Consider the following 24768-nt stretch of genomic DNA (forward strand, 5'->3'; position numbering starts at 1 on the left):
TTTTTTAATTATTCCTCCACCACCACTGCCCTCCCCCCCCCCCCCCCAACAACCTCACCCCACGCCACCCCCATCTCTTCCAGCTTCAAACCACTGCCACCGCCACTGCCACCCCGCCCTCCCTTCTCCTCTACCTTCACGCCACCCTACACCCCCAAACCTTTTTTCTTCATTTCACCAACACCACCCTCCCCCCTCCCTCCCCACCGCCGTTCTCCTCCCCCTCCCCGGTCAAACTCCACCACCAAAGCAACAATCCTCCATTGGTATACTTGTGAAATTTCCATTGATGTAATGTTGATAGCAAATCTGTTGCTCTAATCTACCTATAAAATAAAATGGGAAATTTTCTTCATTATCGTTAAACAACAATGAAGAAATTGCACGAACTGCCCTTCAAATGGGCAATGAAGAAATTGCACGGATTGCCCTTCAAATGGGCAATGAAGAAATTGCACGCACTGCCCTTCAAATGGGAAACAATGAAGAAATTGCACGAACTGCCCTTTGGGGGGTGGCGGGAAGGTGGAGAAGAAGGGGGTGGGGTTGGGGGTGGCGGGAATGTGGAGGAGAAGGGGAGGGGTTGGGGGGATGGTTGAATAAAGAAGAGGAAGTTGCAAAAAAAAAAATATATATATATATATAATAATTTTAAAAAGAAAAAAGAAAAAGTACTGAAAATAATAAAATTTATTTTATTTCCACGTGGCATGCGCGTGTGGAACACCACACGCTGTGAAAGTGGTATAATACCTTGCAGGGTGGTCTTAAATTCACTTTTAAGATGTTAAGGTGTGTAATAGGTCGCTCGTATAGTTTAGGTATGATATCGACATTTTGGGTATAGTTTAGGGGTGTTTTGATGTATTTTGCCTAAAAGCAAAGTAAGCAAAACACACAAAACTTTAAAAGTGATTAATTAAGCCCGTTATGGTTAGAACCTAAGTCTCCCCAGTGGAGTCGCCAAGCTGTTATATCCCATTTTAACTGGGTTAAATTAGAGTACAACATATTGGTGATTCCTAAATTAATTAACTAATTTAAGGAGTCGCCACTTAATTATTTTAGAGGTGAATTAGGACATCTATCAATTATTTAATATTAACTCCGTTTAAAGTCTACTAAACCTAAAAATTCTAGATAAGGGTCCAATTAATCTAAAGAGAAGGTGTTAAGCATCCTTTAAGATTCGTATTAAAACAGTGAACCAGCTGGACTTAGATTGATTAAATAAGGCTAAGAAAGTCATTGAAAACTTTGTATATAAATTACAGGTCATGTTTTTTTTTTTTTTTTTAAGAACCATCAACTATTGGATTTAAGACATTAACTTTGAAAAATACACTTGAACAAAGTGAGCAAAGATTTCCAAAAAAAACATCATTTTTTCTTTTTCCAAAGAAAGCTAAAAACTTGAACTTGTTATAAATATTATTTATTATTGTGGATGTCTATCTTTAAGAGAAATATTAGGGTTAGTGACTTTGGGATCAAGTCACTTTTTCCCTATAAATATAGAGGTTCTCCTTCATTGTAAATCAATCCCGAACAAGAGAAATAAGATATCTCCTCTCTTATCTCTTTCTCTACAAATATTCTTGTTCTTTTTTTATTATTTTATAATACGTTATCAGTACGAAGCTCTAATCAACTGAGATGTTACGATATTGCGAAGCATCCTTAGGTGTTAATAATATGATCGTTTGAACGGGTACTCACAGCTAGAGTCATGGTCTTGAAAGATGAAGCACTGTTTAGATTTGAAATATTGGATATTAATGAACATCACGTGCTCGTGCCTAAAACTGAAACGACTTTAACATATACCTAAAGTACCAAGTAAGTTTTTTACTTTTTCTATTTCTTTTGAATTCTTCAAGTTGTATAACTTGATTTTAAATATGAGCGAATATAATATATTTTAACTCTGGCAGAGTTTGAAAGAAAATATGATCCCATAAGTGATTATATTTTACAAATCTCGTTTTAATTAAATTTGTTAATCACCAGAAGTGATAATATTTGCACATACTTATTGTGATTACAATTGAAGATATATTAGAAAAATAAAAAAAATTCTATATTATATGTGTGCCACAATTTTCTCATGAAGTAGCAATATCTTAAAAGAGGTTCTAAGTTATCATAATTTGATATGATAAAGGCACGTTCAGATAATTACATTCTATTCGTGAAGAATGAATACTTTTGATTAACATTACAAATACAAATCCATTCCCTGAAGTGAATGTGACAGTATGTAGTAAATCTTATAAATACAGACGTGCGATTGGTTGTGAAGTTATCACAAGTCACCTCCAGAAGAGGTAGAATAATTGGAAAAAATAATATTCTCAAAAATTCTATGATTTACTCCCAAAGTAGTAAACTCAGAGAACTGCTCCTGAAGTAGCAAGATCAAAATATGCTTGTGCAACTCTATTACTATGGATATGCTTGAAGTTTATTATTATTTGCTTATCCACAATTGCTATTATGAATTTGCTTATAGACGATGGTGTTAATTATATGCTCATAACCATCAAAAGTGGTAATATTTTCATATGTTTATTGTGCTTGAGTAAAATAATGAGGCGCTAAAAGTTGTGTATAAAGCGCATCTAAATGATGAAGTTTCATTCCCCGAAGCGAGTGAAGAAATACCACAACACACCTCCTGAAGAGATAAAATAACAAAGAATACAGAGGTTATTTTGTGGTATGAAGATCATTGCTGCACGTACCTGTCGTACGTCAAATCATCTTGGAACTTTTATTATATATCGTTCCAAGGCAAATGAAAAAGATTTTGTCGAATATTTTCTATTATAACCACATTGATAGCATGATTAGTTCTTATTGATTTCCCTGAAGGAAATAAAAAATTCTGTATTTTTCTTCATCAAGGATGTGATATTTATATGGTCACCGCCAAGATACAAAATATTCGGATGTTAATAGTGTATCTCCCTGAAGGAGATGTTTGAGATACTGAATTCTAGAACATAATGTTTGCTTTTCGTTATTTATGAATTTATTATTTTTAAAAGTAAATTAGTTTACTGTCTTCTTACATGACATTAGAAATATCTAATCACATTCTCTTTCATGACACCAGCAGTGTCTAAGAAATATTTGGTAGCACAAAATTAATGATCAAGGTCTAGAAGAGCCTAATAATTTGTCTACAAGAATCATGACACCAGTAGTGTCCGAACAATTTGTGATTATGGAGAATAAATTAAAGGCTCCTGAAGAGCTTATATACTATTATGTCATTCATTCTAGATTGTAATATAAAAAGTTTTTATGATCGAAACACAAGTTGTAGTAAACCCGAAGTTTACTTAAGTAAATGGCTATCATATCCAAGTTATAAATGATTGGAGGACTAAATATCTCCAAAGTTCTAGTGGGTAAGAAATATTTATGTGAATGGTTCCCCTCTTTATCCTCCAAATTCTACTACACAAATATAAGCATGATGAAATCACATGTCACAGTAAACCAGAAGTTTATTGGTACAAAAAAAAAAATTATGTCATAGTAAACCAGAAGTTTACTAAAACAAATAGCACATGACATGGTAAACTTGAAGTTTACTATTATAAATAATTTTATCAGTTGGCATTAGCAATTTGGCCATCCTGATTCAAATATGATGTGCAGATTGAATATTTGACATTTATTGAAGAACCAGAAGATTCTTCAAGAATTTATTTTTGTTACTTGTCCTCATGATAAGTGGATTATACTGGCTAATGTTGGGATTGAATTTCCCAAATTCTGAAAAATAGAAAAGGTGAATATGGGCCCGTTCACTTGTTATGTGATGTCTTAAATAGATGCATCAATAAGACAGTCACATATGCGTTTATTATCAACCTGCAGTTTGACATATGCAAAGTTACTTGCTCAAAAATGATTGAGTTGAGAGCGCAATTTTCAGATTATGTAATCAAGATAATTCATCTTGTGAATGCTAGTTTATATCCAAGTTGGTTTGGCATTGAATGCCTCCGATAAAAAGCTAAACCATTGCTTATGAGAACAATGCTTCATGTGCTGAATTATGATAAATTCTCACCTCATAATTGGTTCAGGGTTAGGAATCATATATTTCCATCTAATAGTTTTTATGTGTGGTATATGATTAATTAATCTACCATGATGCACAAAGATGGATTCCCCCAAAGAAGATGGGATATATGTTAGTTTTTCTAACATAGGGGGGGGGGGGGGGGTGAGAATAAGCAGTTGAGGAATATGTTATGAATTATCATTAGTATGATCCTCACTCAAAAGATAATTCAACTCAAATGCTAGAAGCATTTGCTGACCCAAAATTAATTTCTAATTTCAGCTGCAAAATGCTCCTATTAAATTCATGTCCCTGAAGGACAGAGTCTATAGCATGCATGAGGCGTGATAGACTAATCGGTTCCAAATGCAATAATCATTGAAAAGAAAGAGGAGCAAATGATCAATGATCATTATAAGGAGGCAATGTGCTCTTGAAGAGCCTACGACATAACACTTTATGAAACCTTATGAGAGGTTAGGTACCTAAAAATAATGGAAGTGATGAGATCTCAATAAGTTATGTCCTATTGCAAACCGATACAAGATAATATATCGTCGACGATATCTTTGGTACAATATAGCGCAATATTGTAAAAGGTTGTGAGGATCTAAATTCTACGTCTATTAAAGCATGCTAACGTAGAAATTATTATCAAGTGAAATGACGTATCTTGGTAAGTGTAAAGCTTATTGGACATTTTGTTCAGACACCAGAAGATGTCACATATTTAAATAGAAATAGATGTTGTCACAACCTATATGAATTACTTGACAAAATTATATGAAAATTCCTGAAGAATTTTAAATGCCTGAAGCATATACAAGTTGTAGAAATTTGTTCATTATTCTGATATGAATTAAATCAAGCAAGGTGAATGTGATTTAATCACCTTAATGAATGTTTAATGACTAAGGGTCTATTTATCCCTACGTATTTGTGAAAATCAAAATCTGTCATATTGTTTGTGCAAGTTGATGACTTGAGAATTATTGAAACTCTTGAAGAGTTTTCAAAAGAAATATATTAGCTGTTGAAAGAAGTTGAAATGAGAAACTTGCAAGATTTTTTGGTCCTGAAGTGCCATATATTTATGCAATTGATGTATTTATATATTTTGCTATGACTATGAGGGATTATGGTCATATGATTTTGTTTTACATGATAGTCAAATCATATAAAGGTAATATATGTTTATAAAGCAAGTCAGAAATGTACTTGGAGTAATTTCAATAATATTATATACCAATGCAACTCTATCCAAAGACTGAAGATGCAGCAGCATACATAGCCCAACTAAAGAGCAGATTCATAAAAGCTCAAGGCATGTTTCATCAAAATTGTTCTTCACACACTAGCTCCAGAAGAATGGTGATATCAACATGCAAGAGATTTGTTCGAGCAATAATATGACTGATTTATTCACCAAGTCTCTAACAACTGCAACTTTTGATAAGATGGTGCATAAGATTGAGATGTGAAGATTCAAGTTTTTGGATTGAAGTTCTCATCAGGGGGAGTTAATACGCGTTGTACTCTTTTTCCCTTTCAAGGTTTTTGTCCCACTGAATTTTTCCTTGTAAGGTTTTTAATGAGGCAACCAAATAGCGTTTTATTAGAAATGTGTACTCTTTTTCCTTCACTAGATTTTTTCCCATTGGGTTTTTTCTAGTAAGGTTTTAACGAGGCACATTATCTATCAAATAGACATCCAAGTGGGAATGTTATAAATATTATTTATTATTGTGGATGTCTATCTTTAAGAGAAATATTAGGGTTAGTGACTTTGGGATCAAGTCACTTTTTCCTTATAAATATAGAGGTTCTCCTTCATTGTAAATCAATCCCGAACAAGAGAAATAAGATATCTCCTCTCTTCTCTCTTTCTCTACAAATATTCTTGTTCTTGTTTTATTATTTTATAATAGAACTTCTTTTTAATAAAGAAAGATGATACATAAAAAAACAAAAAAAAACTCTTGACTCAAAATTGAGGAAAAAGATTCACCACATCTAAGATTACAAAAATTGGTTTCCAAGTCGTGAAATAACAAACATGAGTTATATACACCAAAAGCTATTTTTTATGACTATTTCAGCATTACTATTCAGCAAGAAACATCTTTGATTATAAAGATTAGGTACCACCAAAAAATTAATTAAGAGTTAATTAAAACACTTATTTTAAAAGTCTTCTAGTTAGGACTTAGTCATGGAAATAAGCTATTGTTACAGTTCTAATGGAGATGAAAAGAAAGCGGTAAAAATCTTGAAGTGACCAAGATAAACAGTAATTAAAATAACCAAAGCAACTTAGTGAAGCGCTTCAACCAATAGCCAAAAAAATGAAGACTCCATTATTCTTTCACTATTTATACAGTGCAAGAGATTAAGGAAAATTCCTAAGCAAGATATGCAACAGTGGTGATCGACTCCACGATCGGGTTTAGGCAAGTCTCAGATTAAGACTCTATGTTTGCTCCGATGTACACATGTAAACAAAGATGAGTAGGGAAATAAGGATTAGAATGCAAGATATAAATATAAACATATAATGGCTGGAAACTAAACAAAATTCTTTGCACAAATAAGCCGTATAACTAAACAAAATTCTTTGCACAAACAAGCCGTATAACTTCAGGTATGAAACTATCAAACTGAATATATATATTTGACTAAGTTGCCTAATGTTTCCACGTTTAGCCTATAGGATTCTAAGAACATTCTTTCCTTAAATAATTTGCACTGATAAATAACTATAGTATTCTAGAGAAACAGATTCAATAAAAGAAAGATTCTAAAATATGATTTCTCAAGAGTTGAAACATATGGAGCAAAAACTCAAGCATCATCCTTGTTGAGTAAGAAGTCGGATTTAAACATGTGTCAATTTGAACATGCTACATTTAAACAAAGAGATTAAGAGCAAAGGATACATGTCCACACTCATGAATAATAACTAAAAGAGACTCAAGAATAGACATGACCATCCGGATTATAAAAATGTTTCCACATCGAGACACACTACATGTTTGCATTTTTCTTTATTTTCATATAAATGTGCAGAATAGCTAAATAAATTGATAAGCATAATTTCTAATACATGTTTCCATCACAAAGCTTCACAAACACATACAACTACATGATCTGAGATATTTTTTAGAAGAGGCCAACTTTCACAGTCATGCTTTTACAGAACAGAGGAATCCAACATATATATTTTATGGTATGCTATTCAAAATTTACACCAGAAACAAACTAGCAAACATAAGAAATATTCCAATATACAAATATCCTAAAGCATGATTTCTAACATGCAGTAATTTAACAACAAAAACTGAATAGAGTTAAGTCAGATTTACCTTTCCACGGTGCAATGAATTAGGGCTTTGAGGTCTTAGATCCACTACTACTCCACCAACAAAATGAAAAGTAAAATTTGTAAATAAACTAGAGTAGATAGACAAGAGTTGAGAGATTTTTTATGGTTTCAAAACTTGATTTCGGCTGAAGCATAAAGAGGTATTTATAGGCAAAAATTAGGGTTTTCAAATTTGAAATTTGAACACAATAAAGAAGGTCATGGGTGAGGCTTTGACTCTGAAAGATCCATTTGAAAAAAAAGAGTCCTATCTCTGAAAAGTGTAGATTTCTTAAAAAAAAAATGGCTTTTAGGTTGAACAAATCTTATGACAGATGTGAGAGAGAATGATTTTTCTGAAAATGGTGAAACCATTCTGATTTAGGTGTGAAGACGCCTTGGAATTAAGTCCAAGAGGGAAAGGGGTAGGGGTGAGCGCCTAAGAAAGTGAGGGTGTCAAACCCCTAGCTTTGGAAAAGGGAAAATAACATAATAATACCTATTTAAGACTCTATATTACAAAACATAAGGATATTTTTCCTTATTTACAAAATATACCAATTTAATTACAAAACATAATGGATTTGAAAAAATAAAAAGCCCACCCTTCCCCCCTTTTCCCCGTTCTCCGTATTAATAGATCCCCTACCCTTCCCCCTTTTTCCAATTCTTAGTTTCATACAGATCCAAAAACCCACCCTTCTCCCTTTTCCCTATTCTCTGATTAACAGATCCCCACCCTTCACCCCTTTTCTAATTCTTTGTTTCACACAGATCCCCACCCTTTCCCCCTTTTGCCTATTCTCCATATCATACAGATCTCCACCCTCCTCCCCTCCCCCGCCCCATTTTCCTATTCTTTGTTTCTTACAGATCCACATCTTTCCCTTCAAACGTGGGATGTGATTTTGATAGATGGGCCACGTGAATTTTTCTCTGTCGCTCCAAGAAAGGATCAAGGTGATATACACTGCTGGTGTTTTTGCGTGGAACAAAAAAGGTAATTCCAGCAAATCCCATGTGTTTGTGCACGAAATTGATAAAGAAGTAGAGATTTGCAGCGAAAAGTCCTTATGCAGTAAGAATTTGGTGGAGACGAAGGAATGACAGAAGGAATTTGGTGAGAATTTGCAGTGAAGCTAATTTGACAAAATTGTGAAATTGGTATTTTTTCAGATTTGCAGTTTTCTAGATCTGTGTTCTTCAACTGGTGTGAATCGGCAAAACAGGGGAAATTTGTGCTAAACAAAAAATTGGAAAAAGGAGATTTGTATGATAAGGAGAACAGGGAAAGGGGGGATCTGTATGATACGGAGATTCAAATTTGTATTAAAATTGTATGGTAGTTGTATGCCGAGTTTGTATGAAAAATGTATATTAAGTTTTCTATGTTGTTGTTGTTGTATTAAATTAAATTCATATGAATATTGTATGAATGTTGAATAAATTGTATTGTAGTTGTTTTAAATTTCCAAAAAGCTAACACGAAGTTTATATAAATTTACATTGTTATATACATATTTCATATCGTTTTCACACAGTTTTCATATAAAAACAAATGTGAGAATTCTAAGCCTTGAGTGAGATATATATATTTGATACAATTTTCATACACAAAATTTTGAGCGGAAGTTTTAAGCTTTAAGAAAGATATACATATTTCATACAGTTTTCATACACAAAGTTTTGAGTATAATTTTTAAGCTTTGAGCGAAATATACACATTTCACATAGTTTTCATACACAAAAAATTGAGCGAAAATTTTAAGCCTTGAGTGAAAATTTTCGTATATGTTTTGTAAGAAATCTATAGTTATATTTTGTAAACTGAAAAGTATCGTCATATTTTGTAACTATACTCTATTCTTATGTATATATATGTTATTCTCCCGAAAAGGGAAATGATATTAAATGAATTAGGTTAAGTATTTGGGCTGCTGTATTATTTTGGGAGGACAAGAAAAAGAAATTGGCCTATTGGGCTGATTCTGGTGTCTATTGAGACATGGTTTTGGGTTGTAAGAAAGGTGGCCTTTTCTTACCTCAAAATAATTTCTTTAAGCTTCATCATCTTAGTAACTTAATCAATAGACATAAACATCATATATACGGTTCACTATATAATCAAATGTATGTATGTATATAAAGTCAATTATAATTGTAGTTATTAGCATGATGACAATTACAGTATTAATAATACAAAAAAATTAAGCTGAAAGTTTTCAGTTTAAGGGAGGGAATGTCAAGAATTTTATGCACTGTTAGTGGACTAAGCATTTACTTTGTGTTTGTTTCATTTCAAAGTCGTATGTTAGTAGTCCCTAGTTTTTAGATTCTTGTTATCGTTTACGGTCATGTTTCCTTTTCTTTAGAAGTCATAGAAGGTAGTTTATTGTTTGATTATCTATTTAACAGTCTTGCTGTAGTTTGGTTTTAATCACTACAGTAATACAAAGTTCATTTTCCCTTCAATACTTTTTCTCTGTTTTTTTTGGTGATTTTCTTTATATTATGCGTGTGCTTTGTGAGGGCCATTATAATTTTTTTTATGACATCATTATTTTTAGTGACATAAGAAGATCCTTAAAATCCTCCAAAATATTTGATGATGCACAAAGTTATAAAAATTTCAATTAGGGAAAAAAAAAGACAATTTCGATAGTACTACAAAAAAAAAAAAAAAAAAAAATTAGTATTCTCGCTCGTATACAGGCCAGTAGTACTAATATCAATGGGTAGCGTAAATGAGGATCTGAGGAGTAATAAAAACGTGGGATTTTAAGTTTTAACCCATTATGTATTCATCTTTTAAGGAAAGAAGTTTAGTTTTAGAATTGGCGCTACTTGAAGCTCCTCCACTGATTCATTCTGAGACACAATAGATAAGATAAGGCCTCTCCTCTCCCACCGCCGTTGCAACATTCATCATTCTCTAATGCTATCTCTACAAACTCTACACTCCACCGTCCCTTCTCCACCATGCCTTCTCTTCCCCCACCCCACGCGCCGCCGCCATTGCCTCCACTTCCGCACTCGCCGACACGTGTACTCCCGCCGGGACCTCCTAATAAACAATCTCAACGGACCCGATCAAACTGCTCCTAGAACACTCTTCCCTGGTGGATATAAACGACCAGAAATCAAAGTACCGAGTTTAGTACTAAGCCTTAGCTGTGAAGATGTATTGAGAGATGATAAGACTGTAGTTGATGAGATAGATAAGGCGGTTTCGGGTTCGGGTCGGGTTGATGTTGTGGTGCTAAGTGGTGGTGGAGCGAGTAGTGGGAAGTTGTATGAGGCTGCGTGTTTGTTGAAGGATGTGATTAAAGGTAGAGCTTATTTGTTGATTGATGGACGTGTTGATATTGCTGCTGCTGTTAGTGCTAGTGGTGTTTTGCTCTCTGATCAAGGTTTGTGCTCTGTGACACTCTTTTGTACTCCCTCTGTCGGTCCCAGTTTATGTGATACAATTCGGATTTCGAGAGTGAAGCAAGAAAATCTTTGACCGCCATTTATTGTGACTTATATTGTAATTCTTATGTAGTTTCTAAACATGTAAATTACTTTTCAAAAAACTTAAAGCTTGTATGTGTATCACATAAATTGTGACAGAGGGAGTATTGTGTATTTCACCTTACACGGTGAGTTTGTGCTATGATGTTCTGTCCTTATAATTCGAGATAAATATTACTCCATCTATCCCAATTTATGTGATACAGTTCTGATTTCGAAAGTCAAACGAGAAAAAATTGACCGCGATTTATTTGTATGCCCTTTAAATATTTTAAATTGTTAATTATTCTGACTTATAGTACTTTTTATGTGGTTTCTACATATGTAAACTATTTTTCAAAAAACTTAAAGATCGTAGGTCTGTATTCACGGTCAAAATAAAGAAGTTTGACTCTTGAAATCCAAACTATATCACATAAATTGGGGCAAAGGGAGTAATGAAAACTACCTGACCATACTAAATAGATGATGGCCTTAATTTATCACCATTATAACCGAATCCTGCTAGTTTGGGATTGAGGAGTAGGTGATTGATTGATTGATTGATACCTAAAGGCTTTTATGTTGTTATCTTTTGTTACATAAAGTTGTAAACTTGAATAAAGAAGACACGAGCTGGATGGCCGAATTACTATTCTAAAGTGATTGTCTAATATCACTAATATTCAAGTAACGTTTTACTTCCAAAAAGAAAAAGTTACGAGTACCTAGTTGCAGTAGAATTATTCATGATGGGACATTGAATGAAGCTGGTTCCAACATATTAGACTAGCAATGGGATATTATTAACTTGTAACACGTTGATTATTACATACTTGTTGAAAGAAATGTTGATTATTAGTGTCTACAGTGGTTCAACCCTGAAACTAAATGTGTCTGAATAATAGTTCAAACTTCGTGAACAATGGTGGCAATTCCTAACCAAGTTGCAGTTGGCCATCACGAGCGCTCGGTTTTAGGTTCATGCAGTTCGCTTCGCTTGAATGCAAATGTTAACAAGATCTGTAATTGATCTTCTAGATGCATGATCTGCTGTCTAAATTAAGTAGCTCATAGCTGCCTGCATTAATAATTGCTTGTGGATAACCTATCTCCTTTCTAACAGATCTTCCTGCTATCGTGGCCAGAAACACAATGATGGATTCAAAATCTGAAGAGTTAGTAGTTCTTCCTTTGGTAGCAAGAATTGTACAAACACCTACTGCTGCAGTGGATGCCTCGAACTCTGAAGGAGCTGATTTTCTTATATATGAAGTTGGTGGCAATAGCGAACCTGGGGAGCTGGTGAGCTCTGTGTTTCAGAATGTGAAAATTCCTGTTTTTGTAATGATTGGTTCACTTGGGGATCAGAAGTTGTTCAACGAAGCATCAAATTTACTTGAATCAGGGGCTAGTGGAATAGTTATTTCGATGGAAGATTTGAGGTCTGTGGGTGATGATGATTTTGGCAGACTGTTTTTCAGTGCATATGCTTTGAAGAAGAAAACAGAGGAAAAATCTCAAAGTAACAGTCAGCTTAAAGTTTCGGACTTGGGGAATGGCTTTCCTGGTAGGAAGGGGGTGGCTGGCTTTATAGACTTGCGAGATAGAGAAGAACAGTTGCTGGGAAAAGAGAAACTGGTTTTGCGCGAGACCATAAATGCTATTGAGAAAGCTGCTCCAATGGTGATCTTGTTTTGTCAAAATTTAGCTGCTCAATTGTGGTACAGATGATAATTCTTCTGTCAGCGGTTTGCTTGTTTAGACTAACCTGGGCTACTACTGAAATGGCAGATGGAAGAGATCTCACTTCTCAAAGATGCTGTTTCTCAACTCGATGAACCATTTTTACTGGTTATAGTGGTAATTGAGCGCTGAACTTCAGCAAATTCTGGTTCCAGGATATGCATGGGTATTAGCTCTGAATTTCAAATGAGTATTTCCTTCTCTGGTCCAATCTAAATTTTAAGCAATGCATAAAACTAAAATCTTATAGACCTGAAGATGCTGTTTATGCATGTTTCTTTGTTATTTCTTTGGCCTACAATTTTTCCTTTTTTGAATTCTGGCATTTGTGACCTTTTCTCTGTCTCTTTCTCTCTATCTCTTCCACCATATTACTGTGTTTTCAAGACCGCATATAATACCACATTCAGCATAATCATTATTATTACTACTTCATCCTCTTTGTTTTGATTTCTGAATGTAATTTGCTGATAGGGAGAATTCAATTCTGGAAAATCTACTTTCATCAATGCTCTTCTTGGGAAAAAGTACTTGAAAGATGGGGTTGTTCCTACAACCAATGAGATCACCTTTTTGCGCTATTCGGATGTTGACGACTCGCAGCATTGTGAAAGGCATCCAGATGGTCAATATGTTTGCTACTTGCCAGCTTCAGTTCTTAAAGAAGTGAGTTGTCTTGTCTGAAAGTTACTATGGCTTCCAATTTTATATTTCATCAATGACTTTAATTAGAAATCTAGTTCAAGTGAGCAAGTAAATACGTCGATGCTAGTTTTACATATCGCGGGGTGCTTCATTTGACTTACCATTTTGTGTTTCTCACTTCTTGACTATGTGCAGTAGCCTGATGTGAGACACATTTTAAAGTTATGCATCATTACGTTGGTATGATGTGCTATTGTTAACCTTTGTAAACCATTAATGACGCTGTGATACGCAAATGCTTGTTTGAGTTTCATAATTTATTGCACATATGCTTTTCACACCATTTGTTACTAGTTTCAGTTTCAACGAGTTATTGCACATTTGCTTTTGATGCCAATAGTTTTCGGCACATATTTTTGCTGGATCTCATTTTAATGCAAGACGCTAGATGCTTCCTAAACTCTGTGCATTTGTACATTTTACTTTGTAACTGATATGGGTTGGTTGTTTTTTTTTTTTTTTTGATTAAGCACCGGGTGTCCGGGTCTCTTTGAGCCCCGACTAATCCCGGGGGTGCACAGGCCCTCGGCAAGGAGTTTCCCGCAAGTGCACCACGGGTAATTCAGGGTTTTACCCCAGTCCGATGGCCCTCAGAAATTGTTTGCACCCAGTGGGTTTCGAACTTGAGACCTTGAAAGGGAGCACCCCAAGGCTCAAGCCAATTACCACCAGGCCAACCCCTGAGGGTTGGTTGTTTTCTAGATTAAACTTTAGATTTTTTACTTCAAATGGATTGAAGCAACTCTCCAAATGTCTGCGTGGTATCAAAATCTAATGATGTGTGGTGTATAAAACTGACGAAGGTGGTTATTATCGGTAGTATGAAGGAAACATTTCAGATGTTAAAATTCGGTAGAGTTTCTTTGCTAGAAAGTTAAATTTTCTGCATTTGTATTGCCTAGTCTCTAATATTTAGCTTCCTTATAGCTTGATTTGAGTTCTTAATATCCATGCCTGGTATCTCCAAATTTTTATTGTTTATTCTGGCAGATGATTATTGTTGATACTCCAGGAACCAATGTGATTCTTCAAAGGCAACAAAGGCTGACGGAGGAATTTGTGCCTCGTGCAGATCTGCTTCTGTTTGTCATGTCTGCTGATCGACCATTAACTGAAAGTGAGGTATGGTTTTTGTCACTTTTATGAGTACCACCTAAGCATTTTTTAGGTTATAGAATCTGGCATCTTGTATGTCATAGGCGTCTTGTGTTGCCCTGTAAGAATGAGGATGTTTGGGTTCTGGAGATTAAGCTAGGATTGCATCTTACCTGATCAAAGAAAAAAAGGTAGGATTGCATCTGCTTTCAACTTCTCAATCAACAAATACAAGTAAAATTTTACCATGACATTATTCCTTTTGTCCCAAAAAGAACGATATCTTTCTATATTTAGAAACAATTTAATCTTATTTATAGCCATAGAAATATTTATGGCTTGTCTTGGACCACAAGTTTCAAAAGTCTTTTTTCCTGACTTAAAACTCCATGCGCGGTGAAACATCACATAAGATGGAACGGAGATAGTATACACAAGGTTATGCGTTGAAGTAACTTATCAAAAGGAAAAAAAAAAAAAAGGTTAGTACATGCATATTGCTTTTGGTGCACTATGGCTCAAAGGGACATCCTTTTTGTCTCAGTCGATTCTGACAACACTAGGTTTAAGTGTCGATAGTTGTGGGATGGTGGAAAGAGCACCTCCAATTGGGAAGGAGTGAGAACTTTTTTTTTTTTTTTTTTTTTTTTTTTGCGTGTGGTAGCACTAGCCAGTTAGCCACCTTTAAGAAACCTTCAAAATTCATGGTTAAGTTTAACTAGATTGGATTTGGTAAAACAATTGCTCGTTTACTGGAAAGTTGTGGTGCTTAAGGAAACTAAGGAATGGTCTTCTGGATATCTTTTAGATGTCACTGGAGCTTCATTAGCGACATCTATAGCTTCCATCTCTAAGAAATCTCAGATTTGTTATCTTAGTCTACAGTTCAGATGTGATTTGGTGCTGCAGTATTCTTAAGGGTTTGTAAAACCTCTGTTGCAATTTAATTATTGCCACCTGCTTTAAATAATGACAGTAAAAGACAATGTTATATTCTTCATGCGTCGTTGCTTTTAGCTTTTGCTAACACTGGAATTTATAGTGAATACTATCAGGACCGGTTAGTTGCAGACCTTTAAGTGCTAATGCCAACCAATTTCATATTTGTGTCGGTCCATAAATTTAGTTTTAACAAGAAGGGTTTGCCAAGGATTCTCTGAAAATTCTACGCTCCAGTTATGCACTGACTAGACCTTACTATTAAGGAATCCAGAGCAGAAAAGTGTTAATCCTATTACTAAAGCAAAATGATTTCTTGGTAGTCTGGCTAGTTCTTTGAGGGATCATCTGGAAGTTCTGTTGTGACTTGTGACTAAATCTGTATGTGTTAGAAAATAGTGACTGTGTAATACTCTCCTTTAGTCCAAGCAGAAAGTCTTTCATACACTTGACTATCACATCTTTTTGATCAAGTAATAAAATTATATTAAAAAATGGCAAGAAACAAGAGCCCGCATGCAAGAAGCATACCAAAAAGTAGAAAACCTCATAAAAAGAAATGGTTTTCTAAGAAAGACACCCAATCCTGTACACATAGGACTCGTGGGTGCTCTAACAAGAAATAAGGGGTCGTTTGGTTTGGTGTACTAGATGAAATAATACTTGCATATAGTATTGTACTATTTAATCCAGCGTTTAGTTTGTGTTCTTAATTCCTGCATAGCTAATAAGTTATAGAACAAATCCTGTATTATTTTATGCTGGATAAAAGATGAAATAACAATACAGGTATTGGATAAATATCCAAAAAGCATATTAGAGGACAGCTTACGTGTAAATGGGGTCTACATAGTTTACAACAGTACCCTGTCTAGGCTTTCAAAATTTAATACTGAATGTTAGCTTAGTGTAGGAATTTAGAGGAACTGGCTCTATAGTCCAAAAAAGAGCTAGCTGTGTATCAACTGCTTTACTTGGTTGAATAAAAAAAATTCAGTTGACCAAAAAAAAAAAAAAAAAAAAAACCCCAAAAAGACAAAAGTACCCTCAATTTGAACGTTTCGTCTTCAAACCCTTTTCAGAAGCTCAATAAAGAAGAAGAAAGTTAAAAATCATTGGTAATCCTCCATTTAATACTCTGTTGATTGAAGATATCAATCAACAAGATTATCTTCCCGAGCTTTATCCTTATACAGATTAAAGCTTTTATCCAAGCACTATCTTCCATTCATCCTTATTTACCATCTGAATCCTTTCTTAACCAGTGCCCCTAGGCATCTTTTTAATCAAATTGATTTGTGATGTACAGACACGATAAAGGAAGCTCTCCCTCAAGGCATAACTGAGTCGATTCTATACTAAAACTCCAAATCCGACAGTAGTTTGTTGTTTGTGTGTGTCAGTTTTGGGTATGAGAAGAATTCCTGTCATGACACTGGGTATTGGAGAGGCCAAAGGAATTGTAAAAGGTTAGTGGAATGGAGATGGAGGAGGCTTTGAAAAAGTTTGGAGAGAATTGAAGAGGTTTTGGAGTTTTGCTAATAAGCGAGAAGCTGATGGCTTTGAGAATGCAAAGCCATGTTATAACTGGAATCAATTTTTTATCCATCTTAAACCCAAACACATATTTCGGATTATACAAGGTATTTTCCATTTTTAATAGAATATTCAAACACTCAACCCAAAATGCACATACAGCAAATAATACATGGCCTATTAAGTTCCGGTATTATAATCCCTGCATCTATGTTGCTCGAACTCTTCAAAAAGTACATGTGGATGTCGGATCCTCCAAAAGTAGTGCATTTTTGGAGGATTTGACACGGGTATAACATTATTTTTGGAGAGTTCGAGCAATATAGTCTGCATAACTTTATTCCGTAACCGAATGACACCTAAGGATTAGAGGCTATTCCTCAAATATACAAAATCCTTCTCTACCCCAGCAGAAACTCTCTTATTTCTCTCTTCATGTGGTCCACATAAGTGCTAGAGGATCATCCTTTCATGCGCTGCTTCTTCCTATCCGTCTTCTAAGAGTCCAACTAAATATTGTTTCTTTCACCGTGCTCGACATCACCCACACAATTCCAAACCATTTCAGAATTCCCACCACAAGCAGCACTCTATCTGGTAATGTAAGAGGAGGTGATTCTCGTCTTCTCCTGAGTTTTTACACATGAAACACCAATTGACACAAGTAATCTTCCTTGTTCTCTTCCTCAAGTTATTTGCCGTCAAGATCACCCCCTCACAACTAGCCAAGTGAAAAAACGCTGTTCCTCAATACCCTAGGGATCTATACTGAAATATGTGGAAAAGCCAATACCTCCCCAATCAGAAGCTTTTCATAATAGGACTTAACAGAAAAGACGCCATAATTCCCGCCCTTCATCTCCATACATGGTTATCCGGCGTAGTGCTTTGGTTGTGAAGCAATTCAACCAAATTTGGAACTCTGCATACTCCAATCTTGAAAAGTCCTCCTAAACTTTGAATTCCAAGCACTTCTCCACCTTGCAGACTCCGTAGTCGTTGGACTGACATCTCTTTTTGGCATGAGATTCTTACATGTTTGGAAGTGTGATTCTGAAAATGTTGTTCCCGCACCACATATGTCCCCAGAAACTCACCCTGCTCCCATTCCCTACCCTGAATGATATGTTCCCAATAAACTCTTTCCACCCCGTCAAAATATTTCTCCATAGCATGTTACCATATGGAAATGAAACACTCTTAGTCGTAGTCCTCCACCCCCTTCCGAAACAGCATACTTTTCCGTGATCACTCCTCTCCAAAGAGCATTTGCATCTGCCTGAAATCTCCATGCCGTAGAAAAGCCCGCTGAAGTTTATGTAACTCCCCTGTAACACTGATGTGAGCGTGTAGTGTAGCAAAAACATGGAATATGTGCTCTTGATTAACACTTCCCTTTTGATAGGTACCTCTTTTGCCAGGCGGCAAGCCGCTTTTCTACCCTCTCTATCACCGGATTCCAAGCTACTTGGTCTTTATTAGATGTTCCTAACGGTAAACCAAGATGAGTCGTAGGAATAGCCCCAACTTTGGAATTCAACACCTGTGCTAGGGCCTCAATATTCTCTACCTGCGCTTTTACTATCACAAACTGACTTAACTTGAACTAGGACCTTTTTCCTTAATTACGCATTACCTCTGGCATTATACTGATTTGAAGAGTTTTACGAAACCCACTGTCTTATAAACCTTAAGCTTGCCAAAGTAACCATATATAGCTTTGGAAAATTCTCAAGTCCTGTGGGTGGTCAAAATAAGGCAGCAAAAATACTGTGGCCAAAGATGCTTCTTTTAATGTTGCAGTCCCCAAGTCTTAAGGAGGGTGAGGGTTTTGAGCCTTTTAGGTGTTGAAGTAGCCTTGATGAGATTGTTACTTCTACAAGTTTAATATCTTTCCCCTTATAATTTAGAAAAAAGAGTTCAATTTATTGTGATTTTCGGCATCTCTAATGTCTTTCTTTTGGTCTTCTTTTGCAAAAAAATCTCAATGCAATTCTGGTGCTCATCAGGTTAGTTTTCTGCGTTACACTCAGCAGTGGAGTAAAAAGGTCGTGTTTGTGCTGAACAAGTCTGACATATACCAGAATAAGGGCGAGGTTGGTCATACATTTGCTGTTGTGATATTGTCGAGTGAGAAAATAATTTCTTATTATACGGGGATAGAACAGCTTCACCAATTCGATTGAAGTCATGTATTGTTATTTTTTCATGATATAGTTGGAGGAGGCCATTGCATTTATCAAAGAAAATACACGGAAATTGCTGAATACTGAATCCATAACACTGTATCCAGTATCTGCACGGCTTGCTCTTGAATCAAAGCTTTCTACTTTTGATGGTGCGCTTAGTCAAATCAATGGGAGTTCAAATAATGATTCTCACTGGAAAACCAAGAGTTTCTATGAGCTTGAGAAGTACTTGTCAAGCTTTTTGGATTCATCTACAAGTACAGGAATCGAGAGAATGAAGCTGAAGCTCGAAACTCCAATTGCCATAGCAGAACAACTACTTTCAGCTTGTCAAGGACTTGTGAGACTAGAATGCCAGCAAGCCAAACAAGACTTGCTGTTTATTGAGGATCTTGTCAATAGTGTAGAGCAGTGCACAAAGAAGCTGAAAGTTGATAGCATTTTGTGGAAGAGGCAGGTTCTATCTCTGGTATGGGGTTGATATCGTTGTGACTAATAGCAATTCTCATGTTTTTTCTTGTTTTTCAACTAACATATGGCATGTGCCCTTATACACTTTGTGCACTGACATGCAGATAAACTCTGCTCAAGCACGTGTTGTCCGGCTTGTAGAATCAACTTTACAGCTGTCAAATGTTGATCTTGTCGCTTCATATGTATTCAGAGGAGAAAAATCTACTCAAATGCCAGCCACCATTAGTGTCCAAAATGACGTACTGGGTCCAGCGGTTCTTGAAGGACAAGTGAGTACATCACTCTCTGCTAGTAGTGATTAGAGTTTAACTCAGTTGTCCTCTTTTCTCCTTTGCTATCAAAATCAGAGTAATGTTGTTGTAGTTTTACTCAGTCATCCTCCTCAGCTATTAGCAAATTGGAGGTAAGATTGAAATAGTCGATCATAGTTTGTTATTTTCCCTTCTGTTGCCACCATGTGAAAGTTGGATATTTCCTAAACTTGATTTTTACTGGTTATTCAATGAAGATATTTTTCTCTGCACCTAATTTGGAAAGATAACCTCCTGTGATATTCGTTGTGATTGCATGCGTGCATGTGCGGAAAAAACCACATGCATCGGACATAACTACTGCAATCTTCCCTTCTTATTTTGAAGGCAAAGTGATCAACCCCTTTTATTTCATATGGATCAGATGCATTACTAATACTCATAATATTATCTTGCTTCTAGTTCATCTGGTAAGAAGGGGAGCCTTGGCGTAACTGGTAAAGTTGCTGCCATGTGACCAGGAGGTCACGGGTTCGAGCCGTGGAAACAGCCTCTTGCAGAAATGCAAGGTAAGGCTGCGTACAATAGACCCTTGTGGTCCGGCCCTTCCTCGGACCCCGCGCATAGCGGGAGCTTAGTGCACCGGGCTACCCTTTTAGTTCATCTGGTAAGTTAGTTTTTTGTCCTTTCTGTCACCTAGCCTCTGGGTGGGCGGGGCATAGGATTTTTATTTTTATTGCTTCATTTCTTCTAGTGCAAATAACTCCTGTTGGTTTCTCCTGGAAAGAAGTATTTGCTTTACTTTAGGTGCATGAGAATGGTTTTTTTTTTTTCACATCAGGAAATTTTAGGCAGGTTTCAATTTCCAAATTGGGCTCAAACTCTTGACTTGTATTTGATAGTGACCTGTGTTGTGCCTAAGCCAGTGGTATGGTAGCCTTTTGGTCTTCCTTTTCTTCCTTCTTCGGTCTTCCTTCTACTTATGATAGTCTTATCCTGGTATCCTCGTACAGACTCTTAATTTCATAGCCTAAGATATTTTGTTCTATTTCTGTAGCTTTGACTTATGCGACTAAATTTCTATAGCTAATTTATTCTCGGTGAAAATTATCTTTGGTCGCAGAACCTTCTCGGGGAGTACACTAAGTGGTTACAGTCAAAGAGGGACCAGGAAGTACAGTTTTATAAGCTGTCTTTCGAGAAAAGATGGACTCCATTGGTTAATCCGTCTGACCAGATTGAGTTGGGCACAACTGGTGTGCTGGAGAGAAAATCTGAAGTTAGCATAAGAGTCATAGAGGATTTCAGTGCTGCAGCTGCTTCAAAATTGTTCGAGAGAGATATTCGTGAAGTGGTGCGTCTTTCTGCTAATGCTAATTAACTGAACTGGTTTGTGCCTTCTGCTGCTGTTTGGACTGTCATGTTGCTGATTTTGACATCTTTAAAGTCAGTTATCACTTGCATGAATTTATACTCGATCCTTTCTTTGTCTCATTACTCTTCCCTCCACCTTCCCCTTCCCCTTCCCCCAAAAAATAAAATAAAAGAAAAAAGATAGAAAACCTTCCAATGCTTGACATCATATTTTAGTGACCCCATTATAAAATTATGTATGGTTGCGAGTTGTTGGGTACTGACATCTTTTTAATATCATTCTGTCAAGATGCTTCTTTTGGCTGTTCATTCTTTGTTTTGTCCTTTCAAAGAGTTGGAATCTTTTCCTTTTTGGGAGGGGGGAATCCAGTAAATGGATAGAAATACTTCATCCGTGGTAATAGATTTAGACAGATGTCAGTGTGGAGCTTTTCTCTTTGAGAAGCCTCCATACGTCAGGATGGTGGAGCTTTCCTCGTCTCTCTCACAGACAAGGGTGAGAGAGAATTGTGTTATTTTGCTTTAATTTTTTCTTAGTGTCATATAAAGAAGCCTTTTTGCCTTCACTTGCATATTTCATTTTTTTCTGAAGTTCTATACTTATCTTTGGTTCTAGACTTTGAATTAGCTATGAACAATAGCCAAAGATGTGGAGGTTCTTGTGTGCAGAAGATACTGTTACTGTCATTGATGTTTTAGATTCAATATAGGCACAAAACAGTAGAGTCTTGGAGTACTTTTGTAAATATGGTTTCAGTACAACCTATGTAGTGTTTTGCTCATATGATATAAATACAGTTACCAGTTTCAAAAAAAAAAAAAAAAAAGAAAAAAAAGATGTGGAGATCCTTGTGTATCTGGAAGACCAAAGCGGATGCTTTTCGGAAAGTAGAGATTGGCGCTAATACTGTCCTATTTATTTTAGCTCATCTATCTATTTTAATCCCCAATAAAACCACATTTCACCCTTATATTTCCAGTTGGTCATAGATAATACTCTTACATTTTTAGGGAGTATGACCTCTTTTCAGATCCTATGAAGATTCGAGATAGTTAGAAGAGGAAATTCAGTCACAAAGTTCATCTTTTGCTTTCTAGGTCCTTAGTGAAGCCATTTGTGGGGTGTGCAAAATGACGAGTAGAGATGTCCATTATTTTGAAGGATACATATGTTATTTTAAATATGATTATCATTTTCAGTTCTTGGGTACTTTCGGTGGTCTTGGAGCAGCTGGTTTATCAGCGTCACTTCTGACATCTGTTCTTCCAACCACATTAGAGGATCTCCTTGCCCTTGGCCTTTGTTCTGCCGGCGGGTAATCCTTTCTTTTCAATTTAAGTTCTGCTAGTATGTCTTTAATTTTCTCGAAAGTGTTATATCTTTAATCATTTATGAGAGTTTCCAGAACTTTTTGCTTGGCTGCTTGTATAGGTTGCGTAATATCCAATGCTTTTTCATGATGAATCACGCATAATGTTAATAGTAGCTCTGATATGTATTCTGTTATTTGAGAGGATTTGTTGGACACACAGATTACTATCCCATTGGAATATCCTAGGCTGTCTACTCAGAGCCTATTCTGTGCATTTTAGAGCTTCAAGTTTTGCTTCAATATATTGTAATTGGACATTAACTGCTGGCTCATAGAGGTCAAAGATTCCTGTTTCCTGGCAATTCAATGTTCATAACGAGTGCACTTATTTAAGCAAGTTTTAATGCCATACTGTAGATCCTGATCTGAACATGTATAATGCTGTTCCTTCTGTTCCAATTAAAAGTCTTTGATTGTTGTCGTCTAGTGTGTAGAGAGAGTGACTTTTGGATTGCAAATTACTTTTTAAAGCTTAATTGCTGAGATGTATCATTTCTTCAGAACCTAATAAATGGTATATACTAGCATCTTCTTTCTAGTATCTAGTATCTACTAGCTTCTCCATTGCTAGTGTGAACTAGTTATTTCTTGATGATTGTCAGTAATGTTGTTTGCTCTTGAGTTTTTGCATGGCTGGAGAAATGTTACGAATTATCTTTTATTCGACAGGAATTGTTTCCCTATCTTCAGCATTTGTTTGATTTGTACGTCATGGATAGTATCCTTATTAAAAACTGTCTTTTTTTAGTTTATTAGCAGTCTCCAACTTCTCATCCCGGAGGCAGCAAGTGGTAGATAAAGTAAAGAGGACTGCTGATGGCCTTGCACGTGAAATCGAAGAGGCTATGCAGAAGGATCTCTTGGAGACTACTAGGAATGTGGAGGACTTTGTAAAACTCATTGGCAAGCCATATCAAGATAGAGCGCAAAACAGGCTGGATAAAGTTTTGGCGACTGCAGAAGAATTGGCAAATATTGAGAAGAAACTGAAAGCATTGCGAATTGATATCCAAAATCTCCATGTTTCATAACAGGTGGAGTACCTTTTACCTTTTTTTAGAGCTCATAATTCTTTCACATAGGCTATTGTAATATCTATATATAGTGTTCACTATTTCATGTCAACATTGTAACCAGTTGTGTATAAGCAATTTGATTAAACTGAAAGAAATAATCTGGACTTGAATGCCATATTTTTTTTTTTTTTTTTTTTGAAACTGGTAACTTTGAATTGAATGCCATTTCTATTATAAACATTTGATATCTGAAAGAATATTGGGGACCAGTTAGTGTAACATGTCATCAGGACAAAAATTATTTCATCTGTGATAAAGGTTAACTTCAAAACTCTGAAATATTTGCTGGCTTATTGGACTGAACTTTCACGACTATGAGCCCGTTTGGATTGACTTATAAGTTGCTTATAAACTGTTTTAAGTTTTTTTGAGTGTTTGGCTGGCCAGCTTAAAGTCATTTTGTGCTTAAAATAAGCTCAAAAAAATAATTGAGCCCATTTGACTTAGCTTATCTAAAGTAACTTATAAGCTGAAAACAGCTTATAAGTCAAAAAAAAATAAGTTAGACTACCCAATTTATTTTTTTTAGCTTATAAGCTGTTTGCAGCTTATAGGCATAAGCCCATCCAAACAGGCTCTATATTTGGTGGTGTAGGGTCTTTAATCAAATTGTAGAGAAGACCATAATGGGCGAGATTAAAATAATATCCAATCATCAAAGACAATGATAATCATGTCAGCCAGTTGAGATGGCGTTTAGAAATTGCTTCATAAAAGTAAGCTTTAGCCTTTTTTCCAAATTTTAACATCTGAATTGTCGCAGGCTTGACTGATTATAGTCCTTAGTAGCTAGTGTGAATAAGCCAATTAGAGACATGCACGATTCTTGGAACAAAAGAGGGGTGGGGAGCACCAACTACCAAGCACTTGCAGAGAAAAGACATAAGTAATATAAAATGATAATGTACAGATTAGTTATTGCTATTATTTAAAAAAAAGTTATGTACTAGTTAATGCTAATCAAGGAAATTTTAAATTTGTAAATATGTTATCAGTGATATAAATGTGCAATTTCTTTTACACTGGACGTTCATAGAATTTAAACCTATTCGTAAAAGGGGATGGCAAATCATTGA

General features: G+C 35.6%; 1 protein-coding gene across 3 annotated transcripts; it reads left to right on the top strand.

The window, feature by feature from the left end:
* The first annotated feature begins 10210 nt into the window (after positions 1-10210).
* On the top strand, positions 10211-23807 carry LOC132610975 (probable transmembrane GTPase FZO-like, chloroplastic). 3 transcript variants are annotated; one of them, XM_060325380.1, is made up of 11 exons: positions 10215-10852; positions 12061-12620; positions 12729-12797; positions 13155-13346; positions 14376-14507; positions 18965-19051; positions 19173-19613; positions 19720-19887; positions 20993-21223; positions 22444-22559; positions 23365-23807. In XM_060325380.1, the coding sequence occupies exons 1-11, from the start codon at positions 10378-10380 to the stop codon at positions 23645-23647; spliced, it is 2754 nt and encodes a 917-aa protein (XP_060181363.1). In that variant the 5' UTR covers positions 10215-10377; the 3' UTR covers positions 23648-23807. The 3 variants fall into 3 exon arrangements, with proteins under 3 accessions (XP_060181364.1, XP_060181363.1, XP_060181365.1); XM_060325382.1 differs by having other exon boundaries at positions 10713-10852; positions 12083-12620; XM_060325381.1 differs by lacking the exon at positions 22444-22559 and having other exon boundaries at positions 10211-10852; positions 23365-23554.
* Positions 23808-24768: the final 961 nt, after the last annotated feature.

This window comes from Lycium barbarum, chromosome 9, assembly GCF_019175385.1.
Source record: "Lycium barbarum isolate Lr01 chromosome 9, ASM1917538v2, whole genome shotgun sequence".
Classification (NCBI taxonomy): Eukaryota; Viridiplantae; Streptophyta; class Magnoliopsida; order Solanales; family Solanaceae; genus Lycium; species Lycium barbarum.